The sequence below is a fragment of the Dendrobates tinctorius genome, unplaced genomic scaffold (assembly GCF_039654945.1).
Source record: "Dendrobates tinctorius isolate UK_male_01 unplaced genomic scaffold, ASM3965494v1 ptg000047l, whole genome shotgun sequence".
Lineage (NCBI taxonomy): Eukaryota > Metazoa > Chordata > Amphibia > Anura > Dendrobatidae > Dendrobates > Dendrobates tinctorius.
The window spans coordinates 3,639,151-3,663,841 of record NW_027361715.1 but is presented as its reverse complement, the minus strand read 5'-3'; the positions used below and the strand labels follow the sequence as shown (position 1 = coordinate 3,663,841).

General features: G+C 44.9%; 1 protein-coding gene across 1 annotated transcript in view; it reads right to left on the bottom strand.

Annotated features, from left to right (window-relative positions):
• The window catches only part of NOD2 (nucleotide binding oligomerization domain containing 2), a 45,023-nt gene that overhangs the window by 9,417 nt on the left and 10,915 nt on the right, over window positions 1-24,691 (bottom strand). Inside the window, exons 4-8 of the mRNA XM_073576181.1 lie at window positions 15,998-17,795; window positions 11,179-11,262; window positions 8,533-8,616; window positions 3,560-3,643; window positions 3,390-3,473 (exon numbers count right to left, since the gene is read on the bottom strand). Of these exons, the coding sequence (XP_073432282.1) occupies window positions 3,390-3,473; window positions 3,560-3,643; window positions 8,533-8,616; window positions 11,179-11,262; window positions 15,998-17,795 (2,134 nt within the window). The remainder of the gene's footprint in view (window positions 1-3,389; window positions 3,474-3,559; window positions 3,644-8,532; window positions 8,617-11,178; window positions 11,263-15,997; window positions 17,796-24,691) is intronic.

Below are 24,691 nucleotides of genomic sequence, written 5' to 3'. Positions count from 1 at the left end.
GTACCTTGGAGCCCATAGTACTGTATGGGGAGCTGTGGGATCATCATAATATATATGGGGGCTTTGGTAATGATGACACTATATAATGGGGGGCTGTGGTGGACATCTTACAGCATGGGGGGCTGTCGTGGACATATACCATAGGAGGCTTACTTAGGGCATAGTATGCACAGATACACACGTGGTCAAAATTGTTGGTACCCCTCGTTTAATGACAGAAAAACCCACAATGGTCACAGAAATAACTTGAATCTGACAAAAGTAATAATAAATTAAAAATCTATGAAAATTAATAAATGAAAGTCAGACATTGCTTTTCAACCATGCTTCCACAGAATTTAAAAAAATAATGTGAAAAAGGGGACACGTTAAATCGTGGTGTGTCCACTAATTATCATCACAGGTGTCTACAATCTTGGAATCAGAGAGTGGGCCTGTAGAGAGGGCTACAGATACTCACTGTGCTGTTTGGTGACATGGTGTGTATCACACTCAGCATGGACCAGAGGAAGCGAAGGAAAGAGTTGTCTCAGGAGATTACAAAGAAAATTATAGCCGAACATGTTAAAGGTAAAAGTTATAAGACCATCTCCAAGCAGTTTGATGTTCCTGTGACTACAGTTGCACATTTTATTCAGAAATTTAAGCTCCATGGGACTGTAGCCAACCTCCCTGGACGTGGCTGCAGGAGGAAAATTGATGACAAATCAAATAGACGGCTAATACGAATGGTAACAAAAGAGCCCAGAAAAACTTCTAAACAGATTAAAGGTGAACTTCAAGCTCAAGGAACATCAGTGTCATATTGCACCATCCGTCGTTGCATGAGCCAAAGTGGACTTTATGGGTGACGACTAAGGAGGACACCATTGTTGAAAAAAATCATAATAAAACAAACCAGACAGGAATTTGCCAAACTACATGTTAACAAGCCACAAAGCTTCTGGGAAAATGTCCTATGGACAGATGAGACAAAAATTGAACTTTTTGGCAAGACACATCAGCTCTATGTTCACACATGGAAAAATGAAGCATATCAAGAAAAGAACACTTTCCCTACTGTGAAACATGGAGGAGGCTCTGTTATGTTCTGTTGCTGCTTTGCTGCATCTGGCCCAGGGTGTCTAGAATCTCTGCAGGGCTCAATGAAATCTCAAGACTATCAAGAGATTCTAGAGAGAAATGTGCTGCCCAGTATCAGAAAGCTTGGTCTCAGTTGCAGGTCATGGGTCTTGCAACAGGATAATGACCCAAAACACACAGCTAAAAACACCCAAGAATTGCTAAGAGGAAAACATTCGACTATTCTGAAGTGGTCTTCTATGAGCCCTGACCTAAATCCTATTGAGCATCTTTGGAAAGAGCTGAAACATGCCGTCTGGACAAGGCAACCTTCAATCACGAGACAACTGGAGCAGTTTGCTCTTGAGGAGTGGGCCAAAATACCTGTCGAGAGCTGCAGTAGTCTCATTGATAGTTGCAGGAATCGTTTCATTGCAGTGAATGCCTGTAAAGGTTGTGCAACAAAATATTAAGTTAAAGGTACCATCATTTCTGTCCAGGCCTGTTTCATGAGTTTTATTTTTTTTTTTAATTCTGAGGAAGCATGGTTGAAAAGCAATATCTGATTTTCATTTGTTCAGTTTCATAGATTTTCAATTTAGTATTACATTTGCTAGATTCAAGTTATTTCTGTGACCATTGTGGGTTTTTCTGTCATTAAACGAGGGGTACCAAAAATTTTGACCATGTGTGTATAACACTCTTATTATTAAAGGCACTGTGTTGGGATGTGCTGCAGGAGACCGGAGAAGAGGGGAGTCTGCAGACTTGGGATGTAGATGTCAAAAGTCATAAGGGAATCTAGACAAGATGGAGATGAAATGTAAGAACAACATCAATCAGAGAAGATGCCACTTATAAGGTACCTGGATGTGAATGTTTACTTGTTGATACTGACTTCGCCTAATCAGTTCTGTGGTTCCTGTATGGTCTGAAGTATGATAATGACTGATAGCAACAATTCTCAGCATCTCCTTACCATTGTTAAGAACACACAGGGAGTTGTAGGTTCATTTGATACAAATGTGTATGGTGATGATGTGACATAACAATTGATTGCTGTACTAAACTTGGTGATGTAGTCATATTTTGTGATATTGTAAGCTGTTTTACACCAGAAATCTGATGTGAACACCTTGGAGACTCAGCACATCAGTTTTACATTATTTATCTTTCATTTATACCAAGTGTAATACAGCGGCTTTCACAACACTGCGGTAAAGAGGCAGTAACCAAGGTTAGTTCAACTTAAACATATTTATTTTTTTATCTTACAAAAATAACTCAAACTTTATCCCCCAGTTCACAGCTGGATCATCCATAACAGTCCTAATCAAATCTGTTGCTGTGGGCAACTGCATCGCCATATCAGTCGTGGATGCGTCAATGGCTTTGCTTTCTCTGGTTCTGTGTTCATTCTCACACAGACTTGTCCTGCACAGAGCCTCCTGCTCTGATGCTTGCAAAAACTGACATATTGAAACCTTAATTGAAAGTTTAAATAAGAATCGTGGCGAATCCTGCTTTGAGCAGGGGGTTGGGCCAGATGGCCCAGGAGGTCCCTTTCAACTCTACGATTCTATGACATGGGCCACTCCCATGACCTAGAGTGGAAGGAGAGATCTGCCCCACTACCATCCTGCAGATCTCTCTAAAAATAAAAGCCCATGTCAGGTTTTCCTAAATCGGAATTGGTCAAATAGCTTAACCAAATCCACACTCTCTTTTATTTTTCATTGTAACCACAGTGTCTATGGCCCTGATCTCAACATCATCGAGTCTGTTTGGGATTATATGAAGAGACAGAAGGATTTGCACAAACAACATCCACAGAAGATCTGTGGTTTGTTCTCCAAGATGTTTGGAGCCAACCTCCCTGACAAGTTTCTTAAAAAACTGTCTGCTAGTATACCTAGAAGAATATATACTTTCTTGAAGGCAAAGGTTGATCACACCAAATATTGATTGGATTTTTTTCTGTCGTTCATTCATTTTGCATTTCATTCAGTGATAAAAATAAAACTATTAACATTTCTATTTTGGAAAGAATTCTACCTAAAACTTTTGCCCAGTGCTGTAAGTCTCTATATGAAATGGAGATCAAATATGAATATATACTTCCTGTCTACAGGTAATGGTGGCCACAATGTGAAGATATCATTAGCATGACAGTGTCCTGATCTAGAAACACAGCTTGAGAACATGGAGACAAGTTGCAGATCCAAATTATTTTATCAGGGATGGAATATAATATTCTGAAATGATCCTTTATAAATTTTGCTCATTTACAATCATATTTTTTGGAACATAAAATATACAATAATTACCTGAGCCATATCAAGCTTTTATTTTCCTGTAGGGCATCTGCAATCGCTTTTGCCCCAGTATCGCCCACCTGATTTCCCCAGAGTCTGAAAAATGAAACATTTGATTATCTTAGTGATGTTCTCAACCAGAAAAAAAAGTAAAACCTATTGATGATGATGTCTTTACTCACCCTAGAAATTGAATGGATTTATTTTCACGTAGGCCATCTGCTAATATCTGTCCACCAATAGCAGTAATTAAGTTATTTCCAAGTCTATGGAAAAAAAATGTACATGATTTTGTGGTTTCATTTCTGAAGCACAGAAGTAACTCAAAGCTCCTGTACCCCAGTACAAAATCTGGCCCTTTCCTACCATGTACAAAAAATACATTCCCAATGTGTTTTTTTCCATTATTTTCTAAAAACCTCTGTGAAATCACCATATTTTGGAAAATAGATTCCAAAAAGAATGTGTCACGAATGCAATAGTGTGAGAATGGCTTAAAATCTGATTCAAAAGGGTGCATTCCACAATCCAAATATGGACCGCAATTTACAGTCTCTTATTTTTCCATTAAGCTGTACGTTCAGGTCAGGATTCGAGACCCATGGCCAGTGCAGACCCTTTCGGTAGATATATGGTCCATGAAATCAGGGCCACCATCAGGGCATTACTGCTCTGACTGGCGTATGTGGCCCAGTGGGCAGAGGGGGCCCGCATCGAGTCCCATCTCATCTGCTCACCGGGCCCCTACCAGCAGGCTAAACCGGGCCTTTAGTGGCGCTGCGGTGCGGCAGTTGAATGCTATTGACATACGGGCCCGCCGGCCTGCATGTCAATAGTTAACAGCCGCCAGCCAATCGGAGGCTGGCAGCTGAAGTCAGCCGCAGCGTGCACGTAGCCGGCGTCTGACGTCATTGTCAGTCGCCGGCGAGTGCGCACTTCAGCTGCATGGAGGGAGCTAGACCGCTGGAGTGTGGCCAGGTAAGAAGAACTTTTTTATTTTTTTTAATTGAAAGCGGCAATCCGGGGGCCCAGGTCAGAATGCAGGACATGGGGGCAGAATGCAAGACATGGAGGCAGAATGCAAGACATGGAGGCAGAATGCAAGACATGATCGGAGCAGAATGCAAGGCATGATGGGGGCAGAATGCAAGACATGATGGGGCAGAATGCAAGACATGATGGGGGCAAAATGCAAGACATGATGGGGCAGAATGCAGGACATGATGGGGCAGAATGTAAGACATGATGGGGGCAGAATGCAATACATGATGGGGGCAGAATGCAATACATGATGGGGGCAGAATGCAATACATGATGGGGGAAGAATGCAATACATGATGGGGGCAGAATGCAAGACATGATGGGGGCAGAATGCAAGACATGATGGGGGCAGAATGCAATACATGATGGGGGAAGAATGCAATACATGATGGGGGAAGAATGCAATACATGATGGGGGAAGAATGCAAGACTTGATGGGTCAGAATGGACATGGGGCAGAATGTGAGACACAGGGGCAGAATGAAAAACACGGGGGCAGAATGCAAGACATGGGGGCAGAATGTGACAGTAAGACACAGGAGGGGGCAGAATGTGACAGTGAGACAAAGGAGGGGGCAGAATGTGAGACATGAGGGTGCAGGATGGGAGACACATGGTGCAGGATCATGGGGCAGGATGGATACGATGGAGACAGATGGGGAGATCATATGGGGCACAATGGATACTCATAAGGGCGGGATGGGAGAACATATGGCTGAAGCCAGGAATGAGACACAAGGGGGCCAGGATGGGGAATATTATTACCATAGGGTCTAATTAAGGGATATTATTACTGCAGTGATGTATCTATTTTATTTTTTAAGTATACAGTTTTAAATGGGGGGGCGGTCCTGTTACTGTGTAGAGTTATACTATGTTGCCTTTTTTTTTTTTCATCTGGTGTAGTGTAGAAGTTGGGAAAAAAATAAGTAAGGTGTTCTGCAAGCGGAGCTCTAGATAACTGTGTTATTTCCTGCAGAGATGAACCCTGGCTGGAAGAAGTGATGGCGATCTGTGCTGGATGAAAGATAAAAAGCAAAGATGAAGTACGTCACCTAGAGACATCACTGGTGAGTCAATGTGTTACCTGTACACTGACACTATACACTGTATACTATATACAGAGGTCCTGTGTATAATGTCATTGATCACTGTATTACCTGTACACAGACACTGCATACTAAGTACAGATCCCCTGTGTATAATGGCACTTATGGTGATAGTTTTGTTTTTTTTATTACTGATCAGTATTGTAGTATTCAGTCACTTTGTGGTGGTAATATGTGGTCTGGTCATGGTGCGGTGGTATTTGTTCCTTGTATGTGATATTATTGGTCATTTTAAAAATTGAAAAATAAATAAAAATTTACCTACCGTATATACGCCGAGATTTTCAGCCCATTTTTTGGGGCTGAAAGTCCCCCTCTTGGCTTATACACGAGTCATATACCAGGGGGGATCGGCGGGGGAGGGGGAGCGGGGTTGTCAAAAATCATACTCACCCTCTGCAGCCCCCCAGCTTGTTCCATGTTCTCTGCGCTGCTCTTCCTTCCTGCTTCAGCGGTCATGTTTTACCTCTCATTAAACTAATGAATATGCGCATATTTAATGAGCGGTACCATGTGACCGCTGAAGCAGGAAGAGAGCAGCAGCGCGCTGAGAACATGGAACAAGCATGGGGGCTGCGCTGCAGAGACAAGTGCCAGGACCGGGTGAGTATGAACGGGGGGGGGTCACTCTGCTGTCTTGCGTCCTCTGCACAGTCACTGCAGAGCCCACAACGCTGTTGAGCAGGGGGGCAGCGACAGAGGTGAGTATACAGTTTTTTTTTGTAACGGAGGCAGCGGCCGCAGCAATATGATGAGGCCACTCACTGTGCAGCAAAACTGGGGCCACTCACTGCAGCATAACTGGGGCCACTCACTGTGCAGCAAAACTGGGGCCACTCACTGTGCAACATAACTGGGGCCACTCACTGTGCAGCAAAACTGGGGCCACTCACTGTGCAGCATAACTGAGGCCACTCACTGTGCAGCATAACTGAGGCCACTCACTGTGCAGCATAACTGGGGCCACTCACTGTGCAGCATAACTGGGGCCACTCACTGTGCAGATAACTGGGGCCACTCACTGTGCAGCAAAACTGGGGCCACTCACTGTGCAGCATAACTGAGGCCACTCACTGTGCAGCATAACTGAGGCCACTCACTGTGCAGCAAAACTGGGGCCACTCACTGTGCAGCATAACTGAGGCCACTCACTGTGCAGCATAACTGAGGCCACTCACTGTGCAGCATAACTGGGGCCACTCACTGTGCAGCATAACTGGGGCCACTCACTGTGCAACATAACTGGGGCCACTCACTGTGCAGCAAAACTGGGGCCACTCACTGTGCAGCATAACTGAGGCCACTCACTGTGCAGCATAACTGAGGCCACTCACTGTGCAGCATAACTGGGGCCACTCACTGTGCAGCATAACTGGGGCCACTCACTGTGCAGATAACTGGGGCCACTCACTGTGCAGATAACTGGGGCCACTCACTGTGCAGATAACTGGGGCCACTCACTGTGCAGATAACTGGGGCCACTCACTGTGCAGATAACTGGAGCCACTTGCTGTGCAGGATAACTGGGGCCTCTCACTGTGCAGATAACTGGGGCCACTCACTGTGCAGCATACCTGGGGCCACTCACTGTGCAGCATACCTGGGGCCACTCACTGTTCAGGATAACTGGGGCCACTCACTGTGCAGAGAACTGGGGCCACTCACTGTGCAGAGAACTGGGGCCACTCACTGTGCAGATAACTGGGGCCACTCACTGTGCAGGATAACTGGGGCCACTCACTGTGCAGGATAACTGGGGCCACTCACTGTGCAGGATAACTGGGGCCACTCACTGTGCAGATAACTGGGGCCACTCACTGTGCAGCATTATCTGGGGCCACTCACTGTGCAGCATTATCTGGGGCCACTCACTGTGCAGCAAAACTGGGGCCACTCACTGTGCTGCATTATCTGGGGCCACTCATTGTGCACCCTCGGCTTATACGCGAGTCAATAAGTTTTCCAAGTATTTTGTGACAAAATTAGAGGGTTCGGCTTATACACGGGTTGGCTTATACACGAGTATATACAGTAAATTGTATTGCATATTTTAACAAATGTTTAATAGGTTAGAGTAGAGTAGATCTCGGCCAAAAGTGTCTACAGTGTTGTGATGGTGGCTTAAAAAATCTTTTGGCCAAAACAAAAGCTGCCGGCTATATATGTGATCTGGTGATAGGAACTGTTAATGTGTGAACTGTTAATGTGTGTTAATGTGTGATGTGAGAAGTGGAGTTTTTCCAAGAGAGGGTGGTGGGACTGTGGACAGTTTGAGGGGTGAAGACAGGGCTGGGGTGGAGCCTGGGCGGAGTCTAAAGGGGGCCCTGAAAATTTTGCCAGTATGGGGCCCCAAAATTCCTAGTGGCAGCCCTGCATGAAATACACCTAACTAAACCTGGCCCAATGTTGTTGTCTTCTTCTCTTTCAGAGAAGTGCTTCACTCCTTCTGAGGCACCTGAGCCATGGTATGACTGCTCCTGTACACCCCCTGTATCTATGCCCTTTATTAAATAAAAATGGACCTACAATGAAAACACCACTGTAGTAAAAATGTAATATTACTTATTGACCATTAAAAGGACTGGTTCCACCTAACATAGAGCTACTACTCTCTGCTTAGGCTCATAATAGGGTATCTCGAACCACCCAACGAGGCATATGTAGAAGACTTCTTTTCAAATATCCATGAGGCCCCTGACTTTATGTTTTTTTTAAATGGATCCTGATTGGACACTGCCAGGTACCTTAGTGAATTTTAGCAATGTTCAAATTCATTTATTGGGTGTGAAATGTCCCTAAATGTTCCACATGTAAAACTTCGGCCAACCAAGAAATGTGTAGCACTCAAACCTTCCCTGACTGAAAAGAATAGAACATGTTAAATTCATCCTCCAAAGCATCTGCTGCCGAGAAGTAGGAGACGGAGAGCTACCATTGTCTGCGCGGTATATCAATGCAAAGCTACATTTCATACTATTCTTATTGCAGCATGATTTTCCATTTACCTTAAGGCCAGAAAGTTCTGCTTGTGCTTCAACGTGTAAGCAATGGAATCCATGCATTCATCCGTCAGTCTGTTGTTGAATAACCTAATACAAGGGTAGACAACCTTGGTCAGGCAGAGATGTACTCTAGTAAGACATAAGGTATTAGATATCTCAAGTTTTCACAAAGAAGAGAAGCGACCATGGTTAGGTTATAGATTGCACTTTTACAAAACAAATGTTTTATACATATATACAATGTTTTCACAAGAATATTGGTGCACAGGAGGAACGGATGTGTCAGTTTGATCATCGAAACAAAAGAGAAGCCCCCACTAAATCACAAACTTGTACAAAACTTGGTCACAAAGTGGTGATTTTTGTCATCCATTATGACTGATTTCAACCACTTACGTATATTTGGCCCATGACTGCTCAAGCCAGGTATTAGGTGCAGCAGATAGTTGAGGTGACAGATGGACGGGTGCTCATCCTTTCCAATTTGAGCAGGTTTATTTAATACTTATTTTCAAAACTTGAAGAAAAACTCTTTAAGACTGTACGCCATACTAAGAAGTGACTGACTGTGACTGGAACGTGTACTTGACAGGAGGCACTGAAACCAGTGAAGGTATAGGTGGGGTAAGAAGGGGCAAGCGCCTTTACTTTTAGTAACAGTTGCTTGTATTTTGAGGTTGAGTAAAGTGCTTGTAAAATAGGTGTGAGTAACAAAATGGGTGTGGTGTCCAAATGGGGTGTGGTTTTAAAATGGGCATGGTTTCCAAACACCAACGGGGAACCTGATGTTAAAAATTTGAATCCCACCCCTGGGTGCAACTAATCTACCTTTCCTTACCCTGGTATTATGACCACTAGATGCTGTCTTTATCTGTTATTGGCACCACTCCGGTCCTCTTCTGCTGGTTGTGACCTATCAGATCACTCCAGTGTTTGCTGGGTGAGCTGGAAGTTACAACTCAATGTAAGTCTATGAGAGCCAGGATGAGGCCATAATGAGGATCTCATAGACTGACATTAAGGCTTATGACCGTTGTCTTTGACTACTGGTCAGTCAGAAGTTCTGATCACAATATCATTGTGTGGGCCTGGAGCTGCCCTGATGACAGAAGACCACAGCTGGAGTGGCGCTTTAATTGAGCTAAGCAACATGGTTTGCCTATTTTCAAATCAAGCTCATGTTCAGTCAGGAACCAGTCAGGTATCTCTAAAGGGCCCGTCACACTAAGCGATATCGCTAGCAATATCGCTATAACGTCACTGGTTTTGTGACGTAGCAGCGATATTGCTAGCGATATCGCTATGTGTGACACTTACCTCCGACCGGCTCCCCCGATGGTTATCGCTGATCACGCGAGAACGGCCTGGGCCATTTCTCGTCATCAGCTTCCTGCTGGGCTTCCTGCTCTGGCAACGAGCGACGCATGGACGCTGGCGGGAGGACGTCTTCATCGCCTCGTCTGACAGGTAAGAAGTGACCGCCGACCGCTGCTATGTCGCTGGTGAGATCTGCCTGTGTGGCAGCTCACTAGCGACCACTTAGCGATGCACCAGCAATCCTGACCGCGTCATATCGTTGTCGGGATCGCTGGTGCATCGCTAAAGTGTGACAGTACCTTAAGGCTTCATTCACAGCACAATTCATGAGCTCTGCCAAACATCGGACACATGTGACTAATGGCTATGTAATACTTTACAGATGCAAATAGAGATATTCTGTGATGAGGTCTGCAGAGACATACTGGACTTCAGATATAGGTGCAAATGGATTCCAGATGGGAGATGAGAGTAGGCAAGAAATAGGGGTTCATCTTTATTAAATTAATGTAAAATGTTAAGTTTCAAAATACAACGCGTTTCAGCTACAGAGACAACTAGGAAAAGGGGACTTTGGGTTCTTTGATCTCTGAATTGTATTTTGAAACTGTGCAATTTATAGTAATTTAATAAAGAAAATCATTCTTTTTCTAAGCTGCTGTTATCATCCATCAGGGATCTGAAGTCCAGTATCTCTCTGCAGACCTAATCACTAAACACTATTCCAAAAATGCTTTTTAATTTAAAAATATATGCATTTATATAAAAGAATGGAGTCCAGTGGGTGGTCCTAATCAGTGATTGGCACCTACTATCTCTGTATCATGCTGTCCATAGATTGCACAGCATTTTCAAGCTGACAGGTTCCCTTTAAATACATATTAGTCAATATTAATTTTATGTTGTCAGCCACGAGATACCAAGGCCGGACCGATCCTGTTACATTTGCATGTAAATCAAAATATTGTTTGACTTTTTTTTATGATCCTTGTGAAAAATGCATGATGATGATGATGATGATGATGAATGTTTTGCGTTTATCTTTTTTTTCATGAACCTCAACAGTAATTTGACCTCGAAAAAGCCATTAACAGAAGTGATTCTCTATTTCTTCCACTGAAACAATGTGACTGAAAAGCAAAAAAAAAATTGGTAAAAGCAATTGTGTAAAAGCCTAAGCCTATTCTGATGTAGGGAAATTCCATTCTGTCTACATGTCCATACATAGCAATTATCATAACTAGTATCTCCATGCCCATCTATAGCCCATTGTCCATTAGTTGCCTCAGCCGTTCACGGTGATGTTAGTCACATCCCTTTATATGTACGTACGCAATCTTCTGGAAATTCGGCCAGTGTGGAACTTGCTCCATTAGTCTGCAGAGCCCTTTGTCAGTAATGTTGTTGTCCCGCAAACTATAAGAGTAAAATATTGTTTTTAGCTAAAAATTACATTTACCATACTTTATAATTTAAAGGCGACCAGCTGGCTTTAGAGACCACGACAGGTAAAGTAACATATGTAAAAAATTTGCATTAGTAAACAACTGCACCCCTCAAGGTGCTCAAAACCACATTCAAGAAGTTTATTAACCCTTCAGGTGCTTCACAGGAACTGAAGCAATGTGGAAGGAAAAATTGAACATTCAATGTTTTTCACAAAAAATTTAATTTAGACCCAAACTTTTTTATTTTCACAAGGGTAACAAGAGAAAATAGACCACAAAATGTGTTGTGCAATTTCTCCTGAGTACACCAATACCCCATTTGTGGGGAAAATGCACTGTTTGGGCACACGGTAGAGCTCGGAAGGGAAGGAGCGCCTTTTGACTTTTTCAATGTAAAAATTGCTGAAACAGTTAGCGGACACCATGTAGCATATGGAGACCCCATGATGTGCCTAAACAGTGGAAACCTCCCACAAGTGACCCCACTTTGGAAACCACATTCCTCAAAGATTTTATCCAATGGTGTAGTGAGCTTTTTGAACCTACAGCTGCGACAAAGAATTTGATAACATTAGGTTGTTATTTTGAATACGTCATCAGTAGTGTTGAGTGCAAGTGCTGCCTACTACAGTTTGCATCGGGTGCTCAGGTATGCACCAAATATCGCGGGTGCTCGACTCCCTGCCCTGCATGTTTTGCGGCTTTTATACACTCAAAAAAATGGTTTTGCGACACTCTGTGCATACCAGAGCACCTGATGCACTTGCGCTTAACACTAGCCGTCATGTCAACTAATAATTTTTTTTAATCTTTAAAAAATACAATTGTAACTCCAACTCTAACACAACCCTAACCCTAACACAACCCTGACCCCATCTGCAAAGAATGGAAAAAAATAAAAAAAGTTATTTTATAATTTTTATCTAACTAAGGGAGTGACAAAGGGGGGTTTGATTTACTATTTTTCATCTTGATCACTGTGATAAAGTCTATCACAGTGATCAAAATGAACCGATAGGAAAAATTCCCTATGGTTGCAGGGTGCCGTCCGGCAGATCTGCGCATGCACTTGCCATTTTTGTCTTCAGGAAAATGACACGGAAGGCCGGAGGACAGAGCAGGTGGGACCAGGGGATGGCGGTGGTATCAGGTGGTCTCGGGGAGGTATCATCATTTTTTTTCTCCTCTGACATGTATAACATATCAGAAGAGAGAGAAATTTTTTCAGCAGCAGGCACCGTCCACGATCACATGATTGTGGACCAAAAATTCCATCCCTGATAATGTTTTCCAGGGTCTCAGCTACCCCCGGTAAGTGAAACCCCAGAGATTTCCCAACTCTAGAAAATGCTACAGCCTTATTCCTGAACATTATTTTAAAACTGCAATGAGGGAATAAGGCCTCTTTTTATTTCATAAATCAATAATACACATGAAAAGAAGAAACTTTGTAATGTATCTTATCAGAGAAATCTACATTTTTCTTCACCAGGACTAATCATTATTTCTTAAAATTCTCAATTCACAGGTAAAATCTGTTCAGTGAAGACAGGTTGTTACATTACAGAGATAGGAGATGGCAGTTGGTACTGATAAGGTTCTATGTAGAGGGGAGGAGGGAGGAGCTAAAGGGAGAGCTCCTCCCTCCTGTCTACATAGAACCTTATCAGTACCAACTGCCATCTCCTATCTCTGTAATGTAACAACCTGTCTTCACTGAATATAGATTTTACCTGTGAATTAAGAATTTTGAAAATGACTATCAGTTCTAGAAGAGAAAGAAACGGATTTCAGTGATAAGATATTTTACAAAGTTTATTATTTTCATGTGTATTACTGATTTATAAAGTAAAAATTAAAATGACGGTTACTCTTTGCATCAATATGACACAAGTTATAACGAATCTTTGTCAACAAACATATAATATTCTGTTCAGCTTCTCCTTCCGTAAATTGCAATTTGAATTGCGCACACAAAGTGACAGGTTCCATTTAAAATTGCTTAGGGGAGGGAATTTATTCTAGTGATTACTGCTGATGATGCAATTTATTCACTTTTAAAGGGTTATACACAAAATATTAAATTATCTCCAATCCATAGGATAAGGAAGAACCCATTGATCACTGGCGGATCTGACTCCTCGGAACCTCTGAGATCAAGTATCTGGAAACCAGGACCTGGGCTCTGCAGAACCTCATCTGAATGGACCGGAGGTGCTGTCCATGGGACTGATGGAGAAATATGAGTTCTCTGCTCTGCTTTCTGCTCAGTCCTGCTGTATAGAGAATGAATAGAGTTCGCACCTTCCGGTTCATTCATGACATCCTTCGTAGGTCCCGGTTTCCAAGTTCCAGAGCCCCATTCTCAGAATTACGATGGAATTAAACCTTTAATTTACTATCTAGGTTCATTACCTTTGGCATGCACAGAGACAAACGAATGCTAGGACCACTAATAAAAGAAGCCAATCCTAACCTATCATTAGGTTGTTGGATTAAAAGGTAGATGAAACCCCTGTAATTAAAGGCCGAATGTAAAGAAACTCTATTTTGCCTAAACAGGTTTAAAAGGAATGTATTCTTGAAAAATGACCTATTGTTTAAATCAGGTATTACAATGCAGAATGCATAATCGGTTATGGACACAGCTCAGGGCTGGGCTGGGCCGGGTGGCAGAGAGGCAAATGCCCCTGGGCTGCTCCCCCAGCGCCTGAACATGGCCGGCCCGGCTGCACAGCAAATTTTGCATGGCCGTTCCCTCTGTACTGTGACGCTGCTGGCAGCAGACACAGCCGCCCGCGTCACAGTGTATCACTCCGGTCGCAGCTCATGTCTCTGCCAGACCACAAAGCATGACCACAATGCTATCCCATTGAAGCCATCTCCTTACTGCTATTGTGACATGTCCATGTGCCTGCTGTAAAGCTGATCGTTGAACTGCTGTTCATAGAGGAGAGCAGCAGGTCCTTCAAAAACTGTTGCAAGGGTACCGAGAAAAACTGATACCTTGATGCTCTTCTGTAGGTAAAGAGCTGTCACACCAAATATTGACTTTAGATTTTCTTTTCTATTCAATCACTTTGCATTTTATTAACTGATAGAAATAAACTATTGAAACTTCTATTTCATAAAACATTTTTATCTCACAATACTTTTTCCACACTTGGCCAAAACTTTAGAGCAGTACCATTTGTCATTGATTGGTTTTGCACAGTATCTGTCACAGGTTTACCACAACTGAGAGGAGCCAGAAGACCACCACATCTGATTTATCCTACTCCTGTACTGATTAGAAGCACTTCACCTTCATATTAGACTGTGTATGTTTATTTTAGCAGTGCAGGGACTAATCTGTTCTGTTGAGAGCTCCTGGAGCTCTAAGGCTCTCAGCTGTGCACTGTTAGCCACTCCCATCTCCTATATAATCTGGGTCCTGGCTAGCACTCATTGTCAGAGGGGGCTTATGCTAATTGGTTTGAGGTTGTTGGTGTTTATTATTGCAGAAGGCGTTTGGTGGATTTATCTGTGACTGTTGCTAGGTTTTGAGTGTGTGATAATTTCTTTTCTTCTCCTACTTTGGTTTTACCCCATCCTCCACTCCCCGATGCATTCCTCTGTTGTCTGTATTCGTATATTTGGTGTTTTTTGTTATCCCTGATCGTTTTACCTTGTTAGTCTGGTTGGTGTATTACGGTACACTACTACTCCCCTCTTCCCTGGGTAGGGGAAGGGTACAGACAGAGAGAAGATTCAGTAGCAAAGGCAAGGTACGTGGCCCCAGCATCTTCACCATCAGAAGTAATCCGGGGAACAAGGTGAGCTAGGGCACCCCTAGCGTTAGGGACAGGGAAGGAGCTCCTGGTCCCGGGACACCCAACAACTGACAGTACCATATGACAGTACCATATGTCATTGGTTGGTCTTGGGTAATAAGACTAGTTTTGCATAGTACCACTTGTAATTGGTTGGTTTTGCACAGTACCATATGTCATTGATTGGTCTTGGGTAATAAGACTGGTTTTGCACAGTACCATATGTCATTGTTTGGTTTTGCACAAAACCATATGTCATTGATTGGTTTTAGGGAAAAAGAAAAAAATTACAGATAATACATTCCCTTTAGATCTGTTTTTTTCATATGTATATTTACAGATAAGTACCACATTTTGTAGGATCTGAGTATATGCGGAACATTAATGGTGGCGAGGACAATATTTATACACTAGGAAACGTCTCTCCTGGTGGAAAGGGACATGACTAACATGCCAGTGTAAGGAGACTTATAACGCATTAAATGCTCCTCTGGGAAATTAAATAAGCTAATTTCCTCTCAAAGAAGAAAAGGACTTGAACTCTAGCACCACCTTTTGAAAGTAGCAATCCTAAAATTTAATATTGACCCTATAACAATCCTTGACATATGACTTAAGATAAAAGTCAAACTAGAATCTCTATTTGCAGACACATGTTTCAGGGTGTTGCCCCTCATCAGTGCAAAGAAAGAGGCTGTTTAGACATTCAGCTTTATCTTTATCGTAAGTTATATGATAAGGCTCGATAAAGGGTTGATATTGACTTGCAGGATTGCTTCATCAATAGGTGGCACTAGAGTTCAAGTATTCTTTTTCTATGGAGAGGCAATCTGCATACATAAGGAAATCGCAATGAATATATTAAGCAAACATAATTGCAGCATAACTTACTATAGAGCGCGGCACTTCTGGAGGCAGGGCATCAACTGCTCAATTCCGATGTCACCTACTGAATTGTGATCCAACTGGATGCCAACTGCTTTCTTTAGATGCTTCAGCACATATGCCAATGCTGTGCATTCTGCAGGACCAATCCCACAGTAAGTCAGCTTCAAATGATCAACATCTAGATCTTGGACGGCCTTCACGGACAATGTCATATCTTGCAATTCATAAATGCACTTTATAAGCCAGACAAAGTCTGGCATAGCATGCATGCTTTTCTTCTCGTCCTTCAAAGCAGGTGGTATAGAATCAAAGTGTTTCTGGATAGCTTTGGCCAAACATCCTTTAATTATTTGACATTTCCTGGGAAGTTTTCTTGGTTGCCATGAATCAACCAGACTGTTGTAAAGTGCATCCGAGAACAGACCTGCTGCAAATGTTGCAGTGATCTGGAGATTTCTCATTTCTATATTGTATAGAGGAGGTTTCCATTGTCTGTGTAGGATTGGCTGTAAACAAAATTGAGAAACTCTCTGTAGACTTCTACAAGATTCTCTTTTTGGCCTTCTTTTCCATTTAAACAACTGTTGGAGTGAGGATGAGTCCACATCATCATTCATTACCATATATAGTGCTGCAAAAAAGCACTGTAACGTAATATGAAGAAATTCATAATATTGGGATGAAACTTGGTTTTCATCTGAAACGTTCCTTGAAAGAACAAGAAACCCTAAGGATAAGTCCTCCTCGGTAAGGTCTTCCTTTGAAACATCATTATAAGAAAATACATACAATTGTTGGCAGAGTCCATTAAGTGCTAGTTTTCCAAGGTGTCTGATGGAATCGACATGTTTCGAGAGAATATTCTCCGCTCCTTTCAAGTTTGCCGAAGAATGGAGGAGGAAATGTTTAAGCGTTAGGACATACAGATCAGTCATGGTCTGTGGAGTTTTGCTACCACAACCTATCAGTTGCTTATGACACTTTGAAGCAATCCAGCAGAACACAGGAATATTGCATAGCCCATGCAGTGAAGAATTGGATTTCACCAAACTAATGATGTCTCCTGCTGTATCTGAGTTTCTGTGGTGTTTCTTAATAAAAAGTTCAATCCCTTCTTCAGAAAACCCTTTTACGTGCAGCTCTTTCCTAACGTATTTCCTTAGACTTACGTTCACAACATCGGGTCTGCTGGTGACCATTTTTAAACAATCTTTCATCAGATTTCCTTGAATGAGGTTGAAGACAAGATCTGCTATACTTGTCGGTTCAGTAGGAGAGCAGTGTTTAAGTTCATCCGTGAAAACAAATCTGAACTCATCGAATCCATCAAAAGTGATGAGGACCTGCCTTGGATTGTCCAGAATGTACTGGAAGATTTCATCCTGAAGTTGATCTGGGGGCCAGCAGCACTGCTCATACAGAAGTGTTTTTAAAGACATTGGCTTGGTAATCCGGCACAGCCTTCTACATGTGAACGGAAAAATGAAGCAGAAGTTGTGGAATGCTTGCCCATCAGCCCAGAGATGTTGGATTTGTTGGTGCAATGTACTTTTACCGCTCCCAGCATCTCCAAGTATGAGAACGGTATCTGCATTCTCATTAACAAGGCCTTGGGCATCAAATATGCTCAGGAGATCTTGGTTTTGGAACCCCTGAATATTGTCTGAATTTTTTGGTATCTCCAGAATGTTCTCTGTGTAAATGTCCTCCAAATGCATGTTCTCCAAACCATCATACGTGCTAAGGAACTTAGATTGGGCAGATATTGTGTTCTTCAGTTTTGCTTGATATGCTAAACAAACTGAAACAAAAATAGAATGACAAATTAACTTTTGTATTTTTTTATTAATATGGAATTGTTCTTGTTTTTCCATTATTTAAGGGGAAGACCTTAAAAGGGGTTAACCAATTTTACATTTTAAAACGACAAAGGGTTGCTTTTCTTAAAAAAAAAAAAAAAGAGCATTATACCCTGACCCTCCACTGCCAACTCTGCTGCTCATCTCTGTATTTGTAGACATGTCTGTAGTGGAGACGTCATGATGACCTCTGCATCCAGTGTGGTGTACCATGACCTCACCACTGAGTCCAGTTATTAGCTCATGTGTTGTAAATAGGACCTGTCACTGGTGAAGCCATGTCAGCAAGGACCAGCAGTAAGCAGTAGACAGGCAACGTTAGAGCGCCATGGGGTAAGTAATGATGCTTTTGTTATTTTTAAAGGGAACTTTTCAGAAACTTCTATTTCCCCAAACCTTTTTTGTGACTGTGTAGCCATTGAAAAGAAAAGCAAGTTGATCCCTTTTATGATCCAAAAGTGATCCAGCAGTGAGAAATTGCATTTGAAGTTCTGTACATATATGTTTGGAAGTGCCTTGGGACGTGGTGATGTATTTACAGGTCATTAGCCTCACGCTAATTTCCCTGCCATGTATCAGAGCCAACAACTGTTAGCCAACCACAGGAGGGAGGTGCTAGGCAGGAAATACAGCTCGAGGCTGAGAGTCCGTAAGAGCATGGAATCTTACAGAAAAAAATGTACATGTTCTGTCGGATGCCACGCAAATTAGTTCTATTTTAAATGTAAGCTATCATCGGCAAATGACCTATTCTTTAAATAAGACTTATGTATGTTTTTAATTGACAGTCTTCTTTATATTTTGTTTTACATATTACAATTTGTATTATAAATAATGAATAGAAATCTTGCAATTTTTTCACTGACCACTGAGGTTTTTTTTTTTACTTTCTGCTGTTTCAGGAAACAACACATGTACATAGACACAATGGTCAGATCCTAACAATGAAGTGTGAAATGAGCCTGTGCAAAGATCATTGTTAAGGTCAAGTGTGACGTCAACTATTATGATTGGTGGATCTTGTGTTATCAGCTGTCATTGTAATCCTGTGTCTGATGATAAGGATATTACTTATAATGTTTCCTGAAAGGACAGGAAGTTTGACTCTTAAAAAATGGCCACTGAAAATTACAAGACTACAGTTTTTTTTTATTTTTTAATAAAGATTGTGATATAAAAATAAAAACATTGCCAATTTCTGTTTTTCTTTTAATACACATAACACAAAAAGGTGATTTATACAATAGATCATTTTCCCTTTAATACGAAGAAAAGAAGAAAACTGTCTTACTAGTGCAACCTATTGATAGATACCAAGAAAGTCTATGCTCAGCTAATTAAAGGGAATGTGTCAAGATAACTCTACTAATAAAACTAGTGGTACAGGTCCTAGAATAACAATAAACAAATGTTTACCTCTTTTGTAGTAAGTTGATGTGTTTGTGATGAAAAACCAAGCTTTCTGTCATGCCAGTGACTCGCATGGTTTGTAAGCACCGTCCTACTCACTGCGTGCACTACTCTGTCCCTCCCAGTGCCAAACTGTCACGCTCGCGCCTTGGCTGAATGGCGCGAGCCAGGGGGTTGTGGCCCCACTGTGCCACAAACCAGACTACCCTGGAAGGGGCGTAACTACGGCAGCTTCCTTGGTCTTCACTGGAGCCTCTGATGGTGAGGTCAGGCTTGTGCGGCAGGTAGCTGCCGGGTGCCACTCCAGGGTGGTGTCTGGCTGTGGCTGCTGATCCTACTCGGGAACAAGACACCTTGACAGAGGCTATAGACAGGCAGGCAGGTGGATACGACAGGCATGGCTGAGACACAGGGCAGGCGGGCACGGCTTGGAGACACCAGACAGGCGGGCACAGCTTGGAGACACCAGACAGGCGGGCACGGCTTGGAGACACCGGACAGGCGGGCACGGCTTGGAGACACAGGACAGATTGGCGTGGTATGAAAAGGAGCAGGTAGGGACCTGTTCACACAGCAGGTGTAGGTAGACAGAGCCGCAGGAGTGCGGAGCAGGCAGAGCCGCAGGAGTGCGGAGCGGGCAGAGCCGCAGGAGTGCGGAGCGGGCAGAGCCGCAGAAGTGCGGAGCGGGCAGAGCCGCAGGAGTGCGGAGCAGGCAGAGCCGCAGGAGTGCGGAGCAGGCAGAGCCGCAAGAGTGCGGAGCAGGCAGAGCAGCTAGGGAGCTGTGCAGACAGAGCGGCTAGGGAGCCGTGCAGACAGAGCTGCGAGCGTGCAGATGCACAGATAAAGCTGCGAGCGCGCAGATGCACAGATAAAGAGGACACAAGGAAAGACATGGCAGGGAAGGAACCACAAACAAGGAGACTGACAGACAGAGGTAAGACTGAGTTCAGACAGAGGCACAGGGACAAAGACACAAGGACCAGGATATTCAGCCTCCTGGCAGACAGACAGAGTACGGACAAGGTACAGGGAACAAGACTCAAGGGCCAGGATATTCAGCCTCCTGGCAGGCAGACAGGGTACAAAGCAAGACTAGAGTAATCCTCCAGAGAAGGAGACAGACAGAACAGGGCCTGGCTTCCTCAGCAGCGGAATACTAACTGAGTATAGACATTGCTCAGGCAATGTTTCAGTGGGAGTGGCGAAACTAAATAGTCAAGGGCTCCAGGTGGTTGGTCAGGGACAGATTACCCAGGTACACCCAGACTGCATAAGAACCAGAGAGTTCAGGCGCCGCCCCCCTATACACACAGTCAGGAAACATGGAGAGCAAGCAGGAAAACAAGAGGCATAGCACATGGAGCTCAGGGCTGGCAACAGACAGATTTCACAGCATGGTTTGAAGGAGAAAGTAAGTTGGTGCGCGGGGGATGGGAGGCCATGCCGTGATGCCAGCAGGGTTGTTAAAGTACCCCCCCCTTTACGGCCCCTCTTCCTCAAGCCTGCCAGAATGACCTGAAGAAGGAGTATGGGACCATACACAGTCCAGGTTGACACGACATCCTTAACGTAGGGTGGAATATGTGTGCCATCAGGAATCCCAGAGTGCCAAGCTTCTTGGTGCCCGATGGAGTCAGCTTCCAACACCGAGGGTATAAGGACTTGGATCTCTTCCTCCAGAGTGGAAGAAAGCCGGGACCTGGAAGCCTCAGACTTGACCCCTACATCAGCCGGTCAGCTGGAAACCGAAGAGACCTTTACCGAGTCCAACTTCAGCCCGATATCCCAAGAAAATTGGACCTCCTCCTCCAGACGGGTAAAAAACAGAGATGCATAGGCCACTGTTCTCACCTCTTCATCCACCTGCCACATGGAAGTTGGAGGCATACATACGGGGAGCCACCTCCACCTGTTACCCAGAACAGACTGGACCACTTCTTTCAAGTAGGCGAACGAGTACTGCTTAATCCTGGGACCTTCACCCAGAGACCATAGAGGAGCCGAGGGCATCCACTCAGGATCAATCTTCCGCCCATTATCCTGGGGAAGACTATCAAGTGTCAGGGATGTTCCTGAGGAATGGTCACTGGTATGGTCACCGGAGGTGTACGGAGAGGGCGCCACTGTTTTCTTTTCTTCAGTGACGTCAGTACACCATGGCTTGATAGCCGGCAGATCAGGTGGAGAAGGAGGCGATACAGAAGACTGACCTTGCAGTAATGGAACTAGACACCTCTGTTGGCTAGGCAGATCCAAATATAGCACCATGCTGGGTCTTTGGACCGGAAGGGGCAATAGAGTGCCCGGCTCAAAACGACCGGTGGGCAAGTTGGTCAGCAGGTGGAAGACAAATGTCTCTGTGTATAATGCTCCGATTAGGAGCTGTAGTTGACCCCTCAATGCTGGACTGTTCACAAGTAGGGCTCGGCCATCACCAAACCCCCTGCATGGATTCTGGAGCGGTGGAGCAGGAACCATGCACAGACTTCGTCTGGCTTGTAGCTTGCATACATCTGCACGGCCGAAACTCCCACAAGGCACCGGAACAGTCACAGACTTTAGTAGCGAGGAGGTACTCTCACCAAGGGCAGTCTCTCCTACTGGCCCAAGGTTCTGGAGCTTTGGCTTCACAGGGCTGAGACCATCAGGATGTTCCTTCTCAGGACTGGCCTCTGGCGACAACCTAGCCAGCCCCTTTTTCTTAGACCTCTTGGATCTTGCATGGGGGGCTGCTTTGGCAGGCTGAGGAACAGATGGGTCATGGACGGTCACAGACGGAGAAGATGAATTGGCCACAGGTCTCTTTCGTCCGATCCGTTCCTGGAAGCTAGGAGGGGAAGACTTTTCAGGAGACACTGTACTAGGCTTGTCAAAGGCTTTGCAGAAGGCCACCAGGAAGGCCGGTAAGCTCGAGGTGATGGGATCCCCTGCTTCCCAAAGGGGGTTGAGCCACTGCAACGCATCTCCTGTTAGGTAGGACATTAGTAATCCTACCTTTACCCGATCGCTGGCGAAGTAGGGAGCATGCCATTGAAAATAGCGTAGGCACTGCTCCATAAAGGCACGACACTGCTTGGGGTCCCCATCATATCTTGGCGGGTCCGAGGGAGGTTCAACTTTAGGTATGCCAGCCTCTAGTTGAGCAAACAGTCTATTGGAGACCACAATGGTGGGTGGAGCAGTGAAGGATTGGGCTTCAGACCGGGTAAATTTATTTGGTTGCCCATACTGGCAAAAAAGTTCATCTTGCTCCGAGGGCGAAAGGACATGGGACTCAGCGGGGACCATGGCCTGAGCAAACTGTCACGCTCGCGCCTTGGCTGAATGGCGTGAGCCGGGGGGTTGTGGCCCCACTGTGCCACAAACCAGACTACCCTGGAAGGGGCGTAACTACGGCAGCTTCCTTGGTCTTCACTGGAGCCTCTGATGGTGAGATCAGGCTTGTGCGGCAGGTAGCTGCCGGGTGCCACTCCAGGGTGGTGTCTGGCTGTGGCTGCTGATCCCACTCGGGAACAAGACACCTTGACAGAGGCTATAGACAGGCAGGCAGGTGGATACGACAGGCACGGCTGAGACACAGGGCAGGCGGGCACGGCTTGGAGACACCGGACAGGCGGGCACGGCTTGGAGACACCGGACAGGCGGGCACGGCTTGGAGACACCGGACAGGCGGGCACGGCTTGGAGACACCGGACAGGCGGGCACGGCTTGGAGACACCGGACAGGCGGGCACGGCTTGGAGACACAGGACAGGCGGGCACGGCTTGGAGACACAGGACAGATTGGCGTGGTATGAAAAGGAGCAGGTAGGGACCTGTTCACACAGCAGGTGTAGGTAGACAGAGCCGCAGGAGTGCGGAGCGGGCAGAGCCGCAGGAGTGCGGAGCAGGCAGAGCCGCAGAAGTGCGGAGAAGGCAGAGCCGCAGGAGTGCGGAGCAGGCAGAGCCGCAGGAGTGCGGAGGAGGCAGAGCCGCAAGAGTGCGGAGCAGGCAGAGCAGCTAGGGAGCTGTGCAGACAGAGCGGCTAGGGAGCCGTGCAGACAGAGCTGCGAGCGTGCAGATGCACAGATAAAGCTGCGAGCGTGCAGATGCACAGATAAAGAGGACACAAGGAAAGACACGGCAGGGAAGGAACCACAAACAAGGAGACTGACAGACAGAGGTAAGACTGAGTTCAGACAGAGGCACAGGGACAAAGACACAAGGACCAGGATATTCAGCCTCCTGGCAGGCAGACAGAGTACGGACAAGGTACAGGGAACAAGACTCAAGGGCCAGGATATTCAGCCTCCTGGCAGGCAGACAGGGTACAAAGCAAGACTAGAGTAATCCTCCAGAGAAGGAGACAGACAGAACAGGGCCTGGCTTTCTCAGCAGCGGAATACTAACTGAGTATAGACATTGCTCAGGCAATGTTTCAGTGGGAGTGGCGAAACTAAATAGTCAAGGGCTCCAGGTGGTTGGTCAGGGACAGATTACCCAGGTGCACCCAGACTGCATAAGAACCAGAGAGTTCAGGCGCCGCCCCCCTATACACACAGTCAGGAAACATGGAGAGCAAGCAGGAAAACAAGAGGCATAGCACATGGAGCTCAGGGCTGGCAACAGACAGATTTCACAGCATGGTTTGAAGGAGAAAGTAAGTTGGTGCGCGGGGGATGGGAGGCCATGCCGTGATGCCAGCAGGGTTGTTACACAAACCATCTCACTGAGCTGCCTCGTGCACCACTTCCACCACTTCCACCGTCTCCTGTTGCTGGAGAGTCTCCACCATGTTATAGGGAGGAGCAACCAGACTCCTCAAGAATTCAAACCACTGTGTCCTGCAGAATTTTGCTTCCCCAGCCTATCCCATGCTAGCAATGGATATATTAGTCAGTTCCTACCTCCACACCTTGCCTGAGATTAGGTCCTAGTTACAGTGCATTACTAGTTCCCTGTCAAAGTGCTTTATTGTTTAGACTCTCCTGTTACTGACCCGGCTTGTTTATTCTTTTTGTTTGATCTCTCCGCTCCTGACCCGGCTTCGTATTTTGAACCTGTGCTGCTTGTCCTGACCTTGGAATTTCTAACCATGTCTTTAACATCGGCCTCTGTGCCACGTATTGTACCTTTGACCCATTCATAAGTTCCTGCAGGTCCGGGGACTGCCCTGGACTAGCACGTGCTGACTACACTAATGGTCCGAAGTTATCCTCACAGTGAGAAGCTCTAGCGCAGACCAGGTAGTCACTTAGTTACGCCCCTCCAGGTTAAGTCCGGCCAATAGTGCAGTGGGTCCACACCCATGGACATCACTCTTTCAAACCAGATGTGAATTAGACTGGAAAGTGGAAATGCATTGAGGGTATCAATATGTTCCCAGCTTCAAATCTTGATTTCTGAGTATTGATACATTACTACAAGACATTTATCGTTTTTTGGTGTCC